Source organism: Scyliorhinus torazame, chromosome 28, assembly GCF_047496885.1.
Source record: "Scyliorhinus torazame isolate Kashiwa2021f chromosome 28, sScyTor2.1, whole genome shotgun sequence".
Lineage (NCBI taxonomy): Eukaryota > Metazoa > Chordata > Chondrichthyes > Carcharhiniformes > Scyliorhinidae > Scyliorhinus > Scyliorhinus torazame.
In genome coordinates this window covers 22,629,946-22,650,309 of record NC_092734.1, presented here as the reverse complement: position 1 = coordinate 22,650,309, position 20,364 = coordinate 22,629,946, and the positions used below count along the sequence as shown (strand labels likewise).

General features: G+C 42.6%; 1 protein-coding gene across 1 annotated transcript in view; it reads right to left on the bottom strand.

The window, feature by feature from the left end:
• Positions 1–4,976: 4,976 nt before the first annotated feature.
• Positions 4,977–20,364, bottom strand: part of LOC140403575 (salivary plasminogen activator beta-like) — a 40,906-nt gene continuing 25,518 nt past the window's right edge. The window contains exons 6-12 of the mRNA XM_072491634.1: positions 18,595–18,766; positions 17,170–17,261; positions 15,234–15,426; positions 12,641–12,777; positions 12,349–12,489; positions 11,112–11,260; positions 4,977–8,557 (exon numbers count right to left, since the gene is read on the bottom strand). Coding sequence (XP_072347735.1) covers positions 8,399–8,557; positions 11,112–11,260; positions 12,349–12,489; positions 12,641–12,777; positions 15,234–15,426; positions 17,170–17,261; positions 18,595–18,766 — 1,043 coding nt within the window. The 3' untranslated portion in view covers positions 4,977–8,398. The remainder of the gene's footprint in view (positions 8,558–11,111; positions 11,261–12,348; positions 12,490–12,640; positions 12,778–15,233; positions 15,427–17,169; positions 17,262–18,594; positions 18,767–20,364) is intronic.

Sequence of the window (20,364 nt, the reverse complement as noted above, 5' to 3'; positions counted from 1 at the left end):
ATCTTTCTGCTCATCCACATTGCCAAGAATCTTACCATTAGCCCAGTACTCTGTCTTCCTGTTATTCCATCCAAAATGAATCACCTCACACTTTTCTGCATTAAACTCCATTTCCCACCTCTCAGCCCAGCACTGCAGCTTATCTATGTCCCTCTGTAACTTGTAACATCCTTCCGCACTGTCCACAACTCCACCGACTTTAGTGTCATCTGCAAATTTACTCACCCATCCTTCTACGCCCTCCCCCAGGTCATTTATAAAAATAACAAACAGCAGTGGCCCCAAAACAGATCCTTGTGGTACACCACTAGTAACTGGACTCCAGTCTGAACGCTTCCCATCAACCACCACCCTTTGTCTTCTTCCAGCTAGCCAATTTCTGATCCAAACTGCTAAATCTCCCTGAATCCCATGCTTCCGTATTTTCTGCAGTAGCCTACCGTGGGGAACCTTATCAAACGCTTTACTGAAATCCATATACACCACATCAACTGCTTTACACTCATCCACCTGTTTGGTCACCTTCTCAAAGAACTCAATAAGGTTTGTGAGGCACGACCTACCCTTCACAAAACCGTGTTGACTATGTCTAATCAAATTATTCCTTTCCAGATGATTATACACCCTATCTCTTGTAAACCTTTCCAAGATTTTGCCCACAACAGAAGTAAGGCTCAATGGTCTATAGTTACCAGGGTTGTCTCTACTCCCCTTCTTGAACAAGGGGACAACATTTGCTATCCTCCAGTCTTCTGGCACTATTCCTGTTGACAAAGATGACTTAAAGATCAAAGCCAAAGGCTCAGCAATCTCCTCCCTAGCTTCCCAGAGAATCCTAGGATAAATCCCATCCGGCCCAGGGGACTTATCTATTTTCACCCTTTCCAGAATTGTTAACACCTCCTCCTTATGAACCTCAAGCCCTTCTAGTCTAGTAGCCTGAATCTCAGTATTCTCCTCGACATCATTGTCTTTTTCCTGTGTGAATACTGACGAAAAATATTCATTTAGCACCTCTCCTATCTCCTCGGGCTCCACGCACAACTTCCCACTACTGTCCTTGACTGGCCCTACTCTTACCCTAGTCATTCTTTTATTCCTGACATATCTATAGAAAGCTTTAGGGTTATCCTTGATCCTACCTGCCAAAGACTTCTCTTGTCCCCTCATGGCTCTCCTTAGCTCTCTCTTTAGGTCCTTCCTAGCTAACTTGTAACTCTCGAGCGCCCTAACTGAACCTTCATGTCTCATCTTTACATAAGCCTCCTTCTTCCTCTTGACAAGTGTTTCGACTGCCTTAGTAAACCACGGTTCCCTTGCTCGACCACTTCCTCCCTACCTGACAGGTACATACTTATCAAGGACACGCAGTAGCTGTTCCTTGAACAAGCTCCACATTTCCATTGTGCCCATCCCCTGCAGTTTTCCTCTCCATCTGATGCATCCTAAGTCTTGCCTCATCGCATCATAATTGCCTTTCCCCCAGATATAACTCTTGCCCTGCAGTATATACCTATCCCTTTCCATCACTAAAGTAAACGTAATCGAATTGTGGTCACCATCGCCAAAGTGCTCACCTACCTCCAAATCTAACACCTGTCCTGGTTCATTACCCAGTACCAAATCCAATACGGCCTCGCCTCTCGTTGGCCTATCTACATACTGTGTCAGGAAACCCTCCTGCACACATTGGACAAAAACGGACCCATCTAAAGTACTCGAATTAGAGCGTTTCCAGTCAATATTTGGAAAGTTAAAGTCCCCCATAACAACTACCCTGTTGCTTTCGCTCCTATCCAGAATCATCTTTGCAATCCTTTCCTCTACATCTCTGGAACTTTTTGGAGGCCTATAGAAAACCCCTAACAGGGTGACCTCTCCTTTCCTGTTTCTAACCTCAGCCCATACTACCTCAATCGACGAGTCCTCATCAAACGTCCTTTCTGCCACCGTAATACTGTCCTTGACTAACAATGCCAACCCTCCCCTTCTTTTACCACCTTCCCTGAGCTTACTGAAATATCTAAGTCCCGGCACCTGCAACAACCATTCCTGTCCCTGCTCTATCCATGTCTCCGAAATGGCCACAACATCGAAGTCCCAGGTACCAACCCATGCCGCAAGTTCACCCACCTTATTCCGGATGCTCCTGGCATTGAAGAAGACACACTTTAAACCACCTTCCTGCCTGCCGGTACACTCCTGCAACTTTAAAACCTTACTCATGACCACTACTCTCAACCTCCTGTATACTGGAGCTACAATTCAGGTTCCCAAGCCCCTGCTGAACTAGTTTAAACCCTCCCGAAGAGCATTAGCAAATTTTCCCCCCAGGATATTGATACCCCTCTGGTCCAGGTGTAGACCATCCCGTTTGTAGAAGTCCCACCGACCCCAGAATGAGCCCCAATTATCCAGAAATCTGAAACCCTCCCTCCTGCACCATCCCTGTAGCCACGCGTTCAACTCCTCTCTTTCCCTATTCCTCGTCTCACTATCACGTGGCATGGGTAACAACTCAGAGATAATAACTCTGTTTGTCCTAGATCTAAGTTTCCACCCTAGCTCCCTGAATTCCTGCCTTACATCCCTATCCCTTTTCCTACCTATGTTGTTGATACCTATGTGGACCACGACTTGGGGCTGCTCCCCCTCCCCCTTAAGGATCCCGAAAACACGATCCGAGACATCACGCACCCTGGCACCTGGGAGGCAACACACCAACCGCGAGTCTCTCTCGTTCCCACAGAATCTCCTATCTATCCCCCTAACTATGGAGTCTCCAATGACTAATTTTCTACTCCTCGCCCCCCTTCCCGTCTCAGCAACAGGGACAGACTCTGTGCCAGAGACCTGCACCTCATGGCTTACCCCGGTAAGTCCCCCCCCAACAGTATCCAAAGCGGTATACTTGTTACTAAGGGGAACGACCACATGGGATCCCTGTACTGACTGCTTCCTCCCAGCCCCTCTCACCATCACCCATCTATCTTTATTCTTCAGAGTAACTACATCCCTGAAGCTTCTATCTATGACCACCTCTGCCTCCCGAATGATCCGAAGTTCATCCAGCTCCAGCTCCAGTTCCCTAACGCGGTTTCTGAGGAGCTGGAGATGGGTGCACTTCCCACATATGAATCTGATCCTTTTACCTTCCCACCATCAAAAGGATGAAGCAACATTTCACTTCCACCTACTTCAATTTGTTCTACTGTATTCACTGCTTCAAATGTGGTTTCCTTTACATTGGAGAGACCATATGCAGACTGGGTGATCACTTTATGAAACACCCTTGCTCAGTCTGCAAGCATGACCATTACCTCCCTGTCACTTGCCATTTTAACTCAGCATCTTGCTCTCATGTCCATATGTCTGTCCTCAGTCTATGGAGTTCAGTTCGCCTTGCTGTTATTGTAACTGTACTTTTTAGCTTATGTATTTATCTTACAAATTATCAATGATGTCAAGGGCTAAGATACCACCCCATAAAATATATATACACATCAGCATGGCCAATTTATAAAATCCTAACAACTGGACAAAGGTTTTAAGTTGACTTAAGCAATGGCTGGCTGTGCATCACACACAAGGTATTTTCTGGCATTTAGGACAATGGCCACCTCATTATCTCGGAAGATACTCTAATGACTTGGTGACTGCAGAGACCAAATTCCAAGGGAATTATACAAAGGACATTTACATTTCTAGGGCTAGTCCTGGATAATTGAGACTACCTGTCTGACAGCAAAAGACCGCAACACCACTTTGAAACGATTTAATGTTTAAAACATTAACCATCAAAGGAATATACATACTTTGTTCAAACCAAAGCAGTGAGCTTGAAGTGCTATCATATGACTTTCGCTTACTGTCCTCCCCCTCATTGCCCAGTTGGATGAACCAATTACCCTGCTTGTGGATCTGCAAAGCATACTGCCATCTTGCATCTAGCCAGCTGCAGTTCAGAGCCAGGAGCCAGAGGTCAGTTCCAGGTTTGAATGCTTGGCCCCCCATCTATCTAGTTTCTACTGGAACTTCTGTACCATCGCCTGCAAGATTAATTCTCCTCCACGTGCCCATCTCATCGGGGAAGTAATTTCTTAAAAGTGAATTGGCCAACATCAGTCTGCATCCTGCGGACTCTGTGAAAGAATGCATTATTAGGCTTTGGTTTTCATATGACTCAGGACTCTATTATTTTTGTCTGTGATCTTTGCTCTGTACCTCTTTTGTTTTCTCGATCCCACCTTTATTTAATGAATGTAAAAGAGGCCAAGTTGCTACCCTCCTCTCACATTTTGAGTGTGTGCAAATAAACCAACCCTATTAATTCATCCTACCTTGAGGTTGCTGTGGGGATATTAATAGCGAATTGGATGATATCCAAAACTGAAGGTTTGGGAAATACGGCACTGGTTATGAAGGGCCAGATCAAAAACGTATTTGTTTATGGATGAGAGGAGAGATTGGGGCTGCTTAAATTAAATCCCCTCCTCTCCGTAACAATAATATAAATAGGTAGAAATGCACTTAGCCGATTTTATAATATAGTTAATTATTACTTTCCTAATTGTTTATCTTGAGGATTAAACCTTCAGTGATGTTGCACAAACAAAAAACTGTGCATCACCCAGTAGGCCACACTTGTATTTTACGCTCTAAAGTAGCTGGTGTGACTTATGCAATCGTTGGATGTTTGCAGTTTTTTCAGTGAACAAATGCCAATATTATGAACTGTAAATAAAATTCACTGCGCATTAATTTCCATGGCAGGTCATTGCTTCTATTGGTCACAACAATTTGTGGATCTCTAGCCAATATATGGGTTGCACCAAAACCTGTGTCTGAGGACCCGAAGGGAACTGTGAGTACAAAGTCAAATGCCAGGAGTTAACCTGTGGCCCATTTGACTTGTTATCAAATGGATGCGTGCAGTCTATGATTGTATAACAAAATACTGGAACTGTGAATAAACATTTCTGTATTTCAACAGTTAATTTTATTAATCTATGTAGAAAGATTATGTAAATGTATTAAATATCATTGGACCATTGAAAATACATTGCGTGACTTTTTCACAAGTCAGTCATTAGTACAGTGTTAGACATTTCCTATTTCTCTTCACATCAGATGAAAATCAAAGGCATCATTTTTTTTGGCTGCTTTGAAACAAACCTCGAGGGCAACAAATATGCAATTCCTGGCATATTTTTCGAATGCCATACTTTTCAAAAGGCCCGTGTGGTTTGTTTTGACTTTCAGGATGACACATGTACAGGTATTTTAAGTTGCATAATCATATTACATTATACATTAACTTTGGAACAATTTGTGAATTTATCCATAAAATACTGACTGTGCTTAAAAGTAAAATTACATTTAGTATCCAAATAAAACAATTCTACCAAGAGGCTAGGTATGATCACTGAACCCTTGAAACAACTGAAAAACGGGAACAGGAATACAAGATGTAGCCACAACTTTACAAAATAATATTAACATTATCACCTCTTAGCTGATTATCTTGTAAATAGCAAAGGAAACTTTCAAATTTAGCGAGACGTTATAACTCAGACATTGGGTTTTGATTGATGCATGTAAAACTTTCGCAATAATAGGAGAGGAAAAAGGTAGCAATACAGTAACTATTATTGAAATCTATGTGACAGGATTTTGGCTGAACATTTTATTGGACTTAAAATGTGGTTATGTGCTTTCATTGTATTCATTTATGTGATGTGGGCATTGCTGGTTAGGCCACATTTATTGCCCATCCCTAGTTGTCCTTCAGAAGATGGTGGTGAGTTACCTTGGAAACAGGACAATAGCACTTGCATGTTTACTTGACAGGTACATTCCCAATGCTTCAGATATTAACTCAGCAGCTGATAACATACCTGCTCTTCCTATTAACTATTATATGAAATACTTGACAATCCAGGTTTCTGGGTGAATAAATAAAATACAGACCCATATTTGCTCCACAAATAGCAAAATTGTCCTCATAACATGCAGGTAACAAATCCTCTTCTGTTTATGCTCTTCAGCTTTTAAAAGTACAGAAGCTGTCGCTTTAGGTCGCCCTTGATTTGATGGCCAGTTAATGGGGCTGGTACCCTAATTTTAGCATCAGGAGTTTTGTTTTAATATTTTGTACTAGGTGTGACATGGGGTCACGTGAGTCGATGAGCACCTTGGCGTGGACGCCCCTCCTCTCTCACCCTGCTTTTCACAGTCTTTCCAGCTTGCGGATTACCTCTGCAACCCAAAGCTGCTCCCACTCCATAGGTTGCTTCCTGCCTCCTGCTCATCCACTGAATACTTGCTCACAAAGAAGGAAGTGACAAGCCCAGAAGGGTCAGTGGTGACTGGGAGGGTCGGGGAGCAGAAGGGTCAGGGAGCGAGAGAGGCCATTCAGAAATGATGATCAGTTGCAAGCCAGATTGTAGAGTACAATCAGCAGCAAGCAGAGGGTGGGGAGGATGGTGGGAGAGTGGCAGCGGGCACAAGATTCCACAGGTGTTGAACAAAGAAAAATAAATATTACTATACAAGATCAGAAAGATAAAACAATTCACTGTCTTACACATGGAAATTATGGTTGAACACACCACATTGTACAATAAGTAGCAAGTGCAACCAAGACAGATCCCATGGATTTCTCAACAACCGACCCAGACATCAGTAAACACTATTAGTCAACCAATCCCATTGAAACTCTGGCCCCTTCATGAGCGACTCCAAACTTTTCACTTTCAAAGATCACCCTCCCAGAATTCCCTGAAAGCCACTCCAACACCAAGTGCCTCATTGACTGCACCCCTCCATGGTTTCAATCTCCTCTCATGAGACTCTATTTCCCATTATTCCCAAGTCTGCACTCCAGCCTCTACTTACTGGCAACATTTCAGCTCTTTAGTAGCCGACTAGCTTCACTGGTCTGGATTTCACCAAGCTCCAACCTGTGCATCTATACCAAGCTATAAATGTCTCCCAGAGTTTCTCCTGAGCCCTACCCCGTTTACAGCATGGAACCAGTGACTTTCTGCCATCTTCTCAACTCCCCAGTCCTTTTCCTAAGCCCCAATTGCACACAATTATTAAACAGCGCCTGGGAATTTTCCTGAACCCCAACCACACGAGCCAGCTAACGGTAACAAGTTGCTGCCGGTGAAAACAGCATCTTTTTGTTAGGGCCTCTTCCCCCTGCTGCAGAACATGCCCTCCCCCAGAAAACACACAGATGAATTGAAACCCAGAACATCCTTGAGCCTTGCCCATATCCATGACAACATAGCCTTCCAGGGCACAGGGTTAGAATGTTTTAATGTATTTTCTATTGGGAAAAGTCCTGGAGTATGTGCACAGTTTTGGTGCTCTTATTTGTGGAAAGATGTAGTGGCATTGGAGGCAGTTCCGAGGTGGAGTTAAGGCCAGGATGAGATCAGCCATGGTTGAATGGTGCAGCAGACTCAATTGGCCAAATTCTGCTCCTATAAGTTTATGAACGTATGAACAGGCTCTAGTGAACTGAATGGCCTACTCTCAATTCCTATGCTCTGATGACCCACAATTGCATGAAGCTCGAGTATTTGAGGAGCCTCCAATTTAGCCTGGTGAAGTATGAAATACACTCCACACAACCTATTAAATAATAAAACCAGTAACAAATGACAATAAGGTGTTTGTTCTGACAACAGTTCAAGTTTGTTGTATGTTGCCATTATGATGCAAGCACAAGTTTGAATCATTTGTTAGTGCAAATGCATAGGTTACACGCAAAACACATGCAAGTAACCTGTTCATTTGTGTCCTAAAAAAATGGCATGTTTTGCATGAGAAATTATTCTATGATTAGAAAAGAGCCTATTGGCCCACTAACATTTAAAAAAATTAAAGGCAGACCAGTCAGCCTGTGAATTTGTTCAAATTCAAAAAGTTTGCTTCTGAATATACTTGCCCCTCGGGTGGTCTCCTGCCTGATAGCCAAACACACACGGAGATTAGTTCAGCAATTACAATACACATTGTGTGAAATGTGAAACCAAAATGACTGCAAAACAAACTATCTTACAAACTGACTCATTGTCCTACATATCGTGTCATGTACATATTGAACTTTATCTTGCCCAACAAATTAGAAAAGTTATTAATTTTTGAAACGGTTTAGCAATATTAAATAAATATAAAAACAAATTATCTTGTCTGATGCAGACAAAAGTCAAAATATTCCAAATGAATATGTGCCTTATCCTGACTTAAATTTTCAGAGCTGTACAAAAATTGTAAATTACAAGGAGGTAGATTGGATAATAGTGTAAAGCACACAAACGATACTGCAATTAATCAAAGTAATTGATCAACTGATATTGTGACCAATGATTTAAAATCTGTTAAATCAGACATTCATGTTTTCTTCAATCCACTGGATGTAGTTTTTAACTCTTGTGTAAACGCCTGGTTTATTTTTTTTAGCACATCCTTCTCCCCAGCTAGTTATTCCATAAAGATGCATTTGTCCATTGTTTTCACATACAAGAGGTCCACCAGAATCTCCCTGTCATTAAATGAAGAACAAAAGGTTTAGTTATAGCTTCAAACAATTAATTAGCAAGGTTGCAATGTTGATGCTATTTAAATACATTTGGGAAAAGATTCAGAAGATTACTAACTAATTATTGTCTGGTTCAGTGTCTGAGAATGAAATATGTATTGAATTGGTTTGCAATGTCAAAGAGCACAACATTCGAATAGAGGTAACACATTTAAACCAAAATCTTCTATCGAGATAATACACGTAGGGGGTAGCTTTGACTGGTTGTGCGATGTGGGTGAGAGTGAATCAGCAGTCTGTTTTACAGGTCTCCCAACTGTTATTCCCATTGAAGTCAAAATAGCTCCTTTATTTGCCTGCATAATAGTCACTGCAGAGTAAGTATTGCATTTGACTCCTTTGAGTTATTTCTGGTATGAGGCAAAGCACGTAATGGTAATTCTAATGGTGAGGCTCATCATTATCATGGAATGAACTGTATTGCAACCTCTTGAGTATTCATATGCACAGTTAAAACTGGAAGTTGCGGTCCCAGTCACCCTGCTCCTCTGAAGGCTGCACTATACTGAGAGTCTTGGTATTAAAATGCATGGGAGAGCATTAAGTTGAAATACTGACTACTAAACTGACCAGTTACTTAATAAACATGCTAGAAAAAGTTGAGCCTGGCACATAAGTGCATTTGTAATAATGTGAAAATTACACCAAACAACTTCTCTGGCCCACAAAACGTAATTTTAAGCTGTGGTGTTTCATTCGTTTAGAAGCTAATTAGTGTTGGCAATGGTTTTAAAAATAAATGGGCACGATTCTGCCACCCCGTTGCGCCTGGCACCGATTCGGGAGAATCACAGGAGAGGCCCAAATCTGGCTTTGCGCTAGGCACAAAATCTTATTCTACTCGTGGTGCCCGGCATGATCTGGATCATCCCTTTGCTGTGGGTGATCGAGATAATATTTAAAGCTTGTTTAAATATGTGCAGCCTTTTTGAGTCCACATTTCCCCTGGCACCCGGGAGTAACTGGCCACACCAGTGAGGTCTCACCTGGGCCCTGATTCCTCCCGGTCTCCACAAGCGGAGGCCAGGCATGATGGGCATTCTGGGATCTTAGAATCCATTGGAGCCCGCTCTGTGGTCGAGGGCAGGGCAGTACCTTGGCATTTCCCCTGGCACCCAGGCACTGCCAGGGGCACTGCCCAGGTGACAGGCTGGCACTGTCAAGGGTCAGGGGGTTATGCCGATGAAAGGGCGGGTGTCCTGAAATGGGGGGGTCCCTCACTTGTGGGGGGGGGGGTTAATGTCCATGTCTGCAGGGGGGTGGCATGGTCCGAGGGTGGGGTATGCGGAGACATTCAAGCTCACTTCAGAGCGCCCTTTCAAAATGGTGTTCAAATTTGTGAGGAGCTGGTCTCGCCCACGTGTTCAGCTCCCCACTGCTGAAACAATTTCTAATGTGGGCTAGACCAGGGAGAAACTCCCAAAGCCTAATAAATGACTAATTGTGAGTTAATCCAGGTCTGGATCTCGCCCAAAGGCTAGCGGGAAACAACCCGCCAAACACAACCCAAATTACATTTTAAAAAAAAAATTTGAGTACTTAATTAATTTTTTCCAATTAAGGGGCAAATTAGCTTGGCCAATCCACCTACCCTGCACATCTTTGTGTTGTGGGGGCGAAACCCCCGCAAACACGGGGAAAATGTGCAAACTCCACACAGTGACCCAGAGCCGGGATCGAACCTGGGACCTCGGCGCCATGAGGCAGCAGTGCTAGCCACTGCACCACTGTGCTGCCCTCAAAATGACACTTTAGAAATTTTTTGTTTTGGGTAGGGGCGACACTGTGGTTAGCATTGCTGCCTTACAGTGCTGAGGACCCAGCTTTGATCCTGAACTGGGTCACTGTCCATGTAGAGTCTGCATGGGTCTCACCCATCAGGGGCTTGTTTGGCACAGGGCTAAATCGCTGGCTTTGAAAGCAGACCAAGGCAGACCAGCAGCACGGTTCAATTCCCGTACCAGCCTCCCCGAACAGGTGCCGGAATGTGATGACTAGGGGCTTTTCACAGTAACGTCATTTGAAGCCTACTTGTGACAATAAGCGATTTTCATTTCATCTCTCTCTCGCTCAGTGAAGGTTCTTCAATTTAATTTGTTGAACAACCTAATTGTTTCCTACCCTGCTCAGATGCCCTACAGAGGATGTCCCTATGGATCAGATACTTAATTGTAGCAAGTCCACTTTAAAACTGAGAACAATGTTGTGGGTAACTGTCAAAATAGTTTACAACGAGTGCTGTTGCTTTTCCTGTGAATGCAAAATCCAGGCCAATATAATTACAATTTTTTATGACGTTGCTGGAAATTCTTCCAGTATGAAGAAGCCAATATTTATGTATTTACACTTGACCACAATCCCTTTCTCCATAAAAACTGGCAACAATTGTCAAAAGCATTACATGGTAGTTTATTTTTAATGTATGAATTCTATCCTCAGATTTAGTGAATCTTACTGGAAAGTTTTCATGAACTTGCTTTTTAAAAAAAAAACTTACTTTACAAGAATCTTCCTCCCAATCAGGGTGTGCGGCACACAACATGTTATCTGTTAGTTTGTTTCCATAATAGTCAGGAGACCCGCATTTTTGTTGTGAAATCAAATTCACTCTTGCCTCCTTCAGGAACTTGGAGAAGAAAGGAGCAACTGAAATAACAAAAATACAACATTTAAAAAATGTACATTTTTAGTATGATGCATTTCTTGAGCAAGTTATTTGACAAAGAGTCACAATGTTAGCTCCCTTCTCTCTCCACAGATGTTGTCACACCTGCTGAGATTGTCCAGTATTTTCTGTTTTTCTTATCTGACATAAAGTGCTGGAAATATTATGGTCTACATAGACATTTGTAACAAAATGCAAGGAAATTTTATAGAGCAACCAATTCAATTTAAATCTGCCTATTACTTAGCAGTAACAGAGCAAAGGTGGTATTCAAGAAATCTGGAGTTCAGGTATAAACTCGGCTCATTCTTTTGAAGAGAAAAAATTAAGGTGTCCTGGATGACAAACAAAATCAAAATAAAACAAGACCACAAAAGGAGGTTTGTGACAAATGTCAGAAGCAAGATTCCGTTAATAATCAGGAAGAATACGGAAAGTACAGAAGGATTTAATGGAGAGGCAGACGGCATGGCTAATGCATTGAGCAAGTTCTCTGCATCTGTCTTCACAAAGGAAGTGAATGACATGAAGGCTACACGAAAATAGGAGGGGGAGATTTCTGGACAGAAAGAGGCGATGTACTGAAAAAAGGTCCATATGGAATTCATTCTAGATTACTGAAAGAAGAAAAGTTAGAAAAAGTAGAAGCATTGATTACAATTTCTTAATCCTTACTGGATAGAGCAGTAAATGTTGTAGGACGAAAGGGTTGTTAATATTATGCCACAAGTCAGAAAAAGAAGAAATAAAGTTAGAAATTACAACCTAACATTACTGGCGGGGAAGTTGTTGGAAAACATTTTTGGGGACAAAATAAACTTTTATTTGAGAAAGCATAAATCAATCAAGGACAGCTGGCATGGGTTTGTTAAAGGTAAATAGTACCTGGCTAACTTGATTGAATTCTTGGGAGCAGAGAAAATATTGTACAAATGGACTTTAAGGGAACGTTTACCTAAGTGCCAGACAGGAATCTTAATAAGAAGGTGGAAACTGCTCCGTAAAATCAGGAAGTGTTGTATTTTGAATATATTAAAGCAAGACATATAAACCAGAATTTCCAACTCACACTGAGCTTCCTTCCCATATCCAGAAACTTCACACTGAGTATTTTCAGGAAATGTGAGGTGTTTAGAAGGCAAACAAATGGGTTGCACAAATTTAGATTCTTTTGCGCACATTCCTGATTGAGATTTTAACTTTAGCAGAGCTAAAAAAGAAAAAGAAAATTATTAGTCAAAATGTTTTTCTTGTTTAATTTAAGAGTTATAATATACATTAAAAATCCAGCACTACACTTCTTATCTGAATCTTGTTCGCAATTTCTATGAATCTAATGCTAATAACAAATGCAATCTTACCAATGTCATTGTCAAATGAATCATCATTGAACTGCGGATGGCTAATTATTTTTTCTACTACAAATGCTTGATCATCTGTTGTACGTTCATTTGTTGATTGTATTCCCAGTAATACATGATACTCTTCATGAGAAATCCTAAACAGAAAAAAAGTAGAACATTTTATAACTTGGCTCCAAAATTTACAAGCTTTTGGCCCATAGTTAAATTACCATTTATTATTCAATGAATGTCCGCCAATTCCTCTTTACAGAAAAAAATCAGGTTTGCATCAGGTAACAGAGATCATTATTATCATCATAAGCAAAATGCTGCAGACTCTGAAACAAACAGAGAATGCTGCAAAAACTCAGCAGGTCTGGCAGCATCTGTAGGAGGAGAGAGAATAGAGTTAACGTTTAGAGTCCGTTTGGCTCGTCATCAGAATAGAGGGAGGGGAAAATAAGTTGAATACTATATTATAGCTGAAAGAGATTGCCACAAATTGTAGCAAACTTAAGGACAAGAGATAGATGACCATGTGCGGGGGAGGGGGGAAGGAGAGTTTTTGCATTGATGCAAAAATGCATGAGATTTTTTAAAAAGCTGTTAAGATGGAGAAGGGTCAGTCTAAAGTTGTTGATCTCGGTGAGTCCGGAGGGCGGTAACGTGCCTAATCGGAAGACAAGATGCTGCTCCTCCAACTTACACTGAGCTTCACTGGAGCATTACAGTGCCCAAGGACAGACATATGGACATGAGAGCAAGGTGCTGAGTTAAAATGGCCAACTTGTAAGTCATGTCTGTGGTCCGCAAAGCAGTCACCAAGGGGCAAGTTGGAGGGTATAATGAATACACGGTAAGGGACTGGTTAGAAGGAATGGGGTCAGAGGGATGGGAACACGTGGAGGGTCCCAGATGGGCATTGGTGTCAGTAAGTTGTTGGAGCTTGCATTCCTTAACACCTGAAGACAGAAGAAAAAGCTTTCTGTTAAGGCATCAAAATGGAACTGGGGACAAGGACAGATGTGAGAGAAGGTAAGTCAGTGCTGTGGGAGAGAAAGATGGAGTAATGTACACATGGTGGCGCATGGCACAGAGTGTGGATGTCAGAATGTGGTGAGATCAGCAGTTTTTCAATTTGGTGTGCTGTATTTGCTGCTCCCAATGTGGTCTCCTTTACACTGGGGAGACTAACTGCAGACTGGGAGGCTGCTTTCCTGAACACCTTTGCTCAGTCCGCAAACATGACCCCAACCTTCCTGTTGTTTGCCAATGTCCACCTGTCCATGCCTGTCCACCATGAATAAACATATTATAAAAGTTTTAAAAAATACACAGGCAATCAAATCGGCCTTCCTATAACGTGGTAAATCGTGAGTGAATATCAAGCATAATCATCAGGTTAGGTTCACAGGGTAGGGAGAGCAGCAATGAATTTAGAGATGCATATTAAGTTACAGTCTAGCTTCTGAATCAGCATCATGGAGACAGTGGAAGAAAATCTGACATTTCAATGACTGTTCAAATTCATTGCTGCAGAGACAATCCTATCCATTTGTACTCAACAGGATAATTGTCAAATTCAGCAAGTGATTGTGCCCTTTAGTGCGGGCTGGGGGAGGGGGGGGTGGCAGCTTTGACTGAAAGCTGACTCAGGCTTTATATTTTAAGAAATGCATCAAAGCTGCGAGCAGGAGTAAAGTGGTGTAAACAAACAGACTTCAGGGAGAAAGCTTCTACCTTGGGCAAGAAGACAGAATGTAGAAGTAGCATTCAGTTTTAAGTCAAAGGATTGAATTCAATGAACTTTAAAAGAAAATACCAATAAGGGGAAATTTAGCATAGCCAATCCACCTACACTGCACACCTTTGGGTTGTGGGCGTGAGACCCACGCAGACACGGGGAGAATGTGCAAACTCCACACAGACAGTGACCCGGGGCTGGGATTGAACCCGGGTCCTTGGCGCCGTGAGGCAGCAATGCTATAACCACTGCGCCACCCTGCTGCCCCGAATTAAATTAACGTGATCATAACGACAGTTTTCTATGTTCACATTAGTGTGGATTAAGATAATGTAACAATTCAAACCAAATTTTACCTCATCTCATTTGGCGAGATAAAGAAATATATCTGCAATAAACACGGATGTTCAGGTCACGACTTCCATAGCTATAACCCTGGCTTCTGCTATCATAAAAACTGATATGGAGATGTGTAGGTCAACTCCCAGAAAGTTAATTTAAGTAAACATTTATTTAGACCAACCACAGAAGTAATTGATTTTGCTGAATCTGATTCATATTCCATTAACTTCCAACAAAAAAAACATATTCCAAGGGAGTATGAGTGAACAATGCGGATATAGCATTGTAGACCCGATTCTCCAAACCATACAGCATGTTGGATCACAGACTACAATCATAAAATACCTACAGTGCAGAAGGAGGCCTTTCAGCCCGGCAGGTCCACACTGACCCTCTGAAAGAGCACCAGGCCGTGGACCCCAGCCCCCCTCCCCATCCCCTAATGAGATTAACACTAATATTTTCATTTGTACATAGCAAAAATATACTTAACTGTGGGCACAAATGATCGTAAATTTAACCTACCTTGTGCCAATACAGTGTGCAGCTGTCAGAACCCAACAAGGGTGGATCAGACTTCCTCCACATAAAAAATGTGGATCGTTGGATCGTCTATCAATAATATAGAGTGCTGCTTGCCAGGGGTGGAATGCAATGGTGGCTTGATTTCCTCCAGCAATCTTATTAATTTTATATTCCCTCTGGCCACACTTTGATGCTAGGGAGAGAAATTAATTTGTTAACCCAGTCATATTGTTTATTAGGATGTTCAAACCCACACTGAAAGAAATATAAACTACCAATAAGTGTAGTGTTAGTACCTACAAACAAACAAAAATATAGGAGAAGGGGGATCCCTTCTCCGTGCCGGCCCCCGGGCAATATGGTGGTGCCCTACAGGGACCCGGCGCGGAGTAAAGTAGGCCCCCACAGAACCAGCCGGCCGGCCGATCGTTCGGCCCCGATCGCGGGCCAGGCCACCGTGGGGGCCCCCTCCAATGTTGGATCTCCCGCCCACCCCTTCCAAGACGGACCCCGCACACTCACCTTCCAGGTCCTGCCGTGTGGGAGGTAAATAATCCACGCCGGCGGGACTCGGCCAAACTCGTCGGCCACTCGGCCCATCGGGGCCCGGAGGCTTGCCGGGGGTGGGGGGGCTGTCAACGGCCCCTGACCGGCACTGCGGGAATTCCCCCGGCGCCCGAAAAACGGCGCTGGAGAACAGGGAAGCCGGTGTTGGGGCAGGGCGGGATTCGCACCTCCCCCCGGGGATTCTCCGACCCTGCGTAGGGTTGGAGAATCCTGGCCATTGAATCGTGTGGTGGAGTAACACATCAACTCTCAATTTTGGGGCTTATACTTGAAGAATGGTCACTTGGGTGCAGTAGTGGAAGAGCTACGGTGTCTTGCAATCAATTCTTCCAAAATTGAGGAGGCAAGTCAGTATGACAATATGAAATCAAATTGCAAATGCATGAATCCAACTAAGTTATTTTATTGTAGCTCTTTTCTCAAACTATTGGGCATAGGTCTATACATTTACAGTGGCGTTATCTTACTTGATTGTATGCTTTGCTGGTGAACGGTATTTATTGTTCCTTATCACCAAAAACAAATTAATGAAGGCTTTTAAAAAAAAAGTTCAGTTGAATTACAAATAATGTTCACTGTTTCAGCATTGAAAGCCAATTAGAAGAGGGAGCCAAGGGGTGATAAAATGGAGATGCACTGGCTACAGACAGATGAAATCAGAATCAAGCAGGGACATCGGCCTGAGCATCGGAGGAAGATGGTGGTGTGGTTGATCATGTCAAAGGCTGCTGTTTTGAATGTGAGCTTGTGTAAGATGACTGTTTTGCGACCATCTCTTTAAGTTTACTGCCCTTCAAATTGAAAGAGTGAAGGTTGAACAAATCTGGGAGGAATTGCCAAGATGGGAGAAATTTAAATGTTTTATTGGAGCCAAGCATTTCAAAGTTGGAGGTGAGTTATTTAACTGAGCAGACTGATATCTAATTAAGTTTTGTAATTAATTGAGAGCCAATAGTGAAATAGGGGGTTTGAAAGTGCAGTTACATGACTGAGTGGAGAATTTATTCCAGGAGCTGCGTGGAAGGAATGGTTTAGCAGGTAGGAAACATAGGGAGTACCAATAAAGACAAGGATTTAAAATGAGAGGTGAGAGGAACAGAACAAGTGAGGTGCATGAAGGAGAGCCAGATGAGTCGTGGAAATGACCAATGTGTGATTGCCAACTAATAGGATACAGTGTCCATGTCAGTGGAAACTTTCTCCGTCCATCCAAACCCAAATGTAGGACAGATCTCGGTATTTTAATGCTCCCATACTTGAGTAACCAGTAACAAAAAAAATTACAAACTACTTGTCTCTGGTAAATGTTTTCACATTATTATTTTAAATAGTTTTTCCAATAGCAATTTATGATAAGGTTTTCACTTACTGACTACTGTTTGACATGTTGGGATATCACAGTATTCCCAATATATTGAACCCTGAACATAACACCAAGGCTTTTTGTCACCATCTGGATTTCTTTATTGTAGAAATATTTGAAAGAAAGAACAGATTAGTAAACTTCTGGTCAACCTATAGACACAAATAAAGTGCAATCCATTTATCAGACATACAAAAAAGCAAGACGTGCTAGAGGGTGGGAGTCACCAGCCTCCCAGTCACGTGTTCTCCGCAGCGGGAGGAGGCACGCTGTTCGCTGGCAGCGGGATTCTTTACTTCCGCCACTGTCAATGGGAATTCCCATTGAAGTCACCCCACTCCGCCGGGAAACCCGCGGGTGTGAATGGCCAGAAACGTCTGCCAATAAAGTCAGTAACTGACAGAGAAAACTAGATTAATGTTTCTGACGGCTCCCTTCATCAGAAAATCGTGCAAATCTATCATTTTGTTTTCACATTCTAATTGGACTGCTGAGCACTTCCAGATCTTTCTGGCATTAGTTCGGATTTTCCAGTTTTCTTTCCATCCGCGAAGACGTGATTAAACGTGATAGTCACAATGAAAAGGTTGTTCGGAATGCAGCGTTCAATTTTAAAACTCTTGGATCTACAAATAAACTGTTGTATTTAGATACTTAGCATGGAATGTTGACTCTCAGGCACTCTCCTGTTTAAGAATTTTCACAGTTTGATTTGTTATTTCCCCACCTGCCCTCCCATACTCACCCAAATAAACTGAGGTGTAAATATAAGCGGCAGTGCTTAAGGTTGTCCAATACTGTGAAAGAACCAGCTCTTTCAACTATTTCGCAGATCTAGCTTTAAAATTAAACCAAGGGCATGTTACCCTACTTGTTGTGATCCATTGGCCTATAACTTCCTGGTTACCTAGTGTCACACATTGGGGTTACCCCAATGTTACGCTGGGGAATCCCTCTAGGACGTTCCCACATAAGGGTATGCTTGGCAATTGCCAGGCGTGCTAACTTCCTCTGGGCTGGGAACCATCCAACAGTATGGTGTTTCTTACCTCTCTTCACCCCAGTGACACCTCACTCATGCAGCCAGGGGTGCGCTTCACTGCTCCTGACCGACTCAGCCTGAATGAAGAAGGTTGGGCGAGACAGGGACTTTGGAATTACAGCATGGGTATGTCCACTGGAGATTGCCACTGAGGAATTTACTGGCCATTATCTATCAAACTCGGAAGTTGAATTTTTACCCCAACATTTACGTTTTTAATTGTTCGCAGTGATTTGAGGTTTGGTTTATAACAAATGCACCATTGTGGTTCATCTGGTTAAACTTTATTTTAAAGTATCTCTTCCCTTATTTGAACTGCATAGAAGAAGTCTGGAATTAAGTCATTTCAGAAAAAAGAAATCAAAGTATTATGAAAAGATAAAATCTACCTGCAGTAGTTGTGATTCCCGAGCCCCAACTCTGATGCACCAGATCTCCTTGCGTTGTACTTTCTTCCAAGAACAACAGACGAATGCCATTTCAAGCATTCTGCACCAGACTCTGTGTAGTCCCTTGTACCACTGTATTCTTTCCCACTCTCGATGCAATTGGATTTATTGTCTGAAAAAAAAAAAGCAAAGATATCAATGATACAAAAACAGAAAATGATAGGAATACTCAGCAGGTCAGGAAGCGCCTACGGAGAGTTAACGTTTCAGGTCGATGACCCTTCATCAGAATGGAGGAAAGATAGAAATGGAATAGGTTTGAGCAAGTAAAATGGGGGAGGAAGAACAAAAGAGAGTCAGTGATAGGATGGAAGGCAGGAAAGATTAAAAGACAAAGTTTCATAGCAGGAGGTGCAGCGGCACAGTGGTTAGCACTGCTGCCTCACAACGCCAGGGACCGGGGTTCAATTCCGACCTTGTGTGGAGTTCATACGTTCCCCGTGTGTGCGTGGGTTTCCTCTGGGTGCTCCGGTTGCCTCCCACAGTCCAAAGATGTGCAGGTTAGGTGGATTGGCCTTGCTAAATTGATCCTTTGTGTCCAAAGGTTTAGGTGCGGTTATGGGGATAGGTGTGGGTCTCGGTAGGGTGCTCTTTTCAGGAGTTGATGGGCTCAGTGGTCTCCTTCTGCACTGTAGGTATTTTATGAAATTCTATAAAAGCCAAAGGGAGTGTTTATGTGAAAATTAAATTGTTGAGTGGAAAAGGCTGTCGCGTGCCATCAAAAGATGAGGTGCTGTTCCCGAAGTTTGCATTGTGCTTCATTGGAAAAGTGCAGCAGGCCAAAAGCAGAAATGTCAGAGTGGGAACAAAGTGGAGAATCAAAATGACTGGCGACAGGAAGCTCGGGATCATGCCTGCAGACTTATTGAAGGTGTTCCACAAAACGGTCACCCAATCAGGTTCTGACAAAGAGTCATCCAGAGTCAAAACATTAGCTCCCTTCTCTCTCCACAGATGCTGTCAGACCTGCTGAGATAGTCCAGTATTTTCTGTTTTTGTTGTCACCCAGTCTTGTCTGGTCTACCCAATGTGGGTAGAGACCAAATCGTGAGCAGTGAACGCAGTATGCTAAATTGAAAGATGCACATCACTGTTTCTCTTGGAAGGAGTTTTTGGACAATAGATGGTGAAAAGAGAGGAGGCACCAATAGACATCAAGGTACCAAGATATGAATTTGGATGTCAATTTCTGTACCTGGACCCATGGAAGGAATACCCCATACTGTGCTTTCACTAATTGGGCACAGCATTATTTTGAATGGTTCGAACAAATGCAAGAAAAACTGCGATAAAAAGTGCCAACAGTCTTCCATCTATCTCATGCAAGTAAAATAATAAATGAGTACCACAAACCTTTTCCCAGTGAGAATTTGGCAACGATCCAGAAAATGGTTAAATTCCATTTCAGGAAGGAATTGGATATACATTTGAAAAGGGAAAGATCTGGGGATTGTTCTAACTCCTCTTCCAGCAGCCGACACAGGCTCAATGGACTGAACACCGTCCTGTGCAATAAGACGATGTGATATTTTCAACTGCTTTTTTTCCAACCCACAAGTTGCTTTTTCTCCTTTTTAGTTAATTGATCCCATTCTTACTCTTTTCCCCCACCCCATGACCCTGGATCACTCTGTCACCAACACTGCAAAAAGGTGACCTGCCCTTAGCCCCGAACCAATGCTGCTTTGAACTATTTGAAAAGTGTGCAAG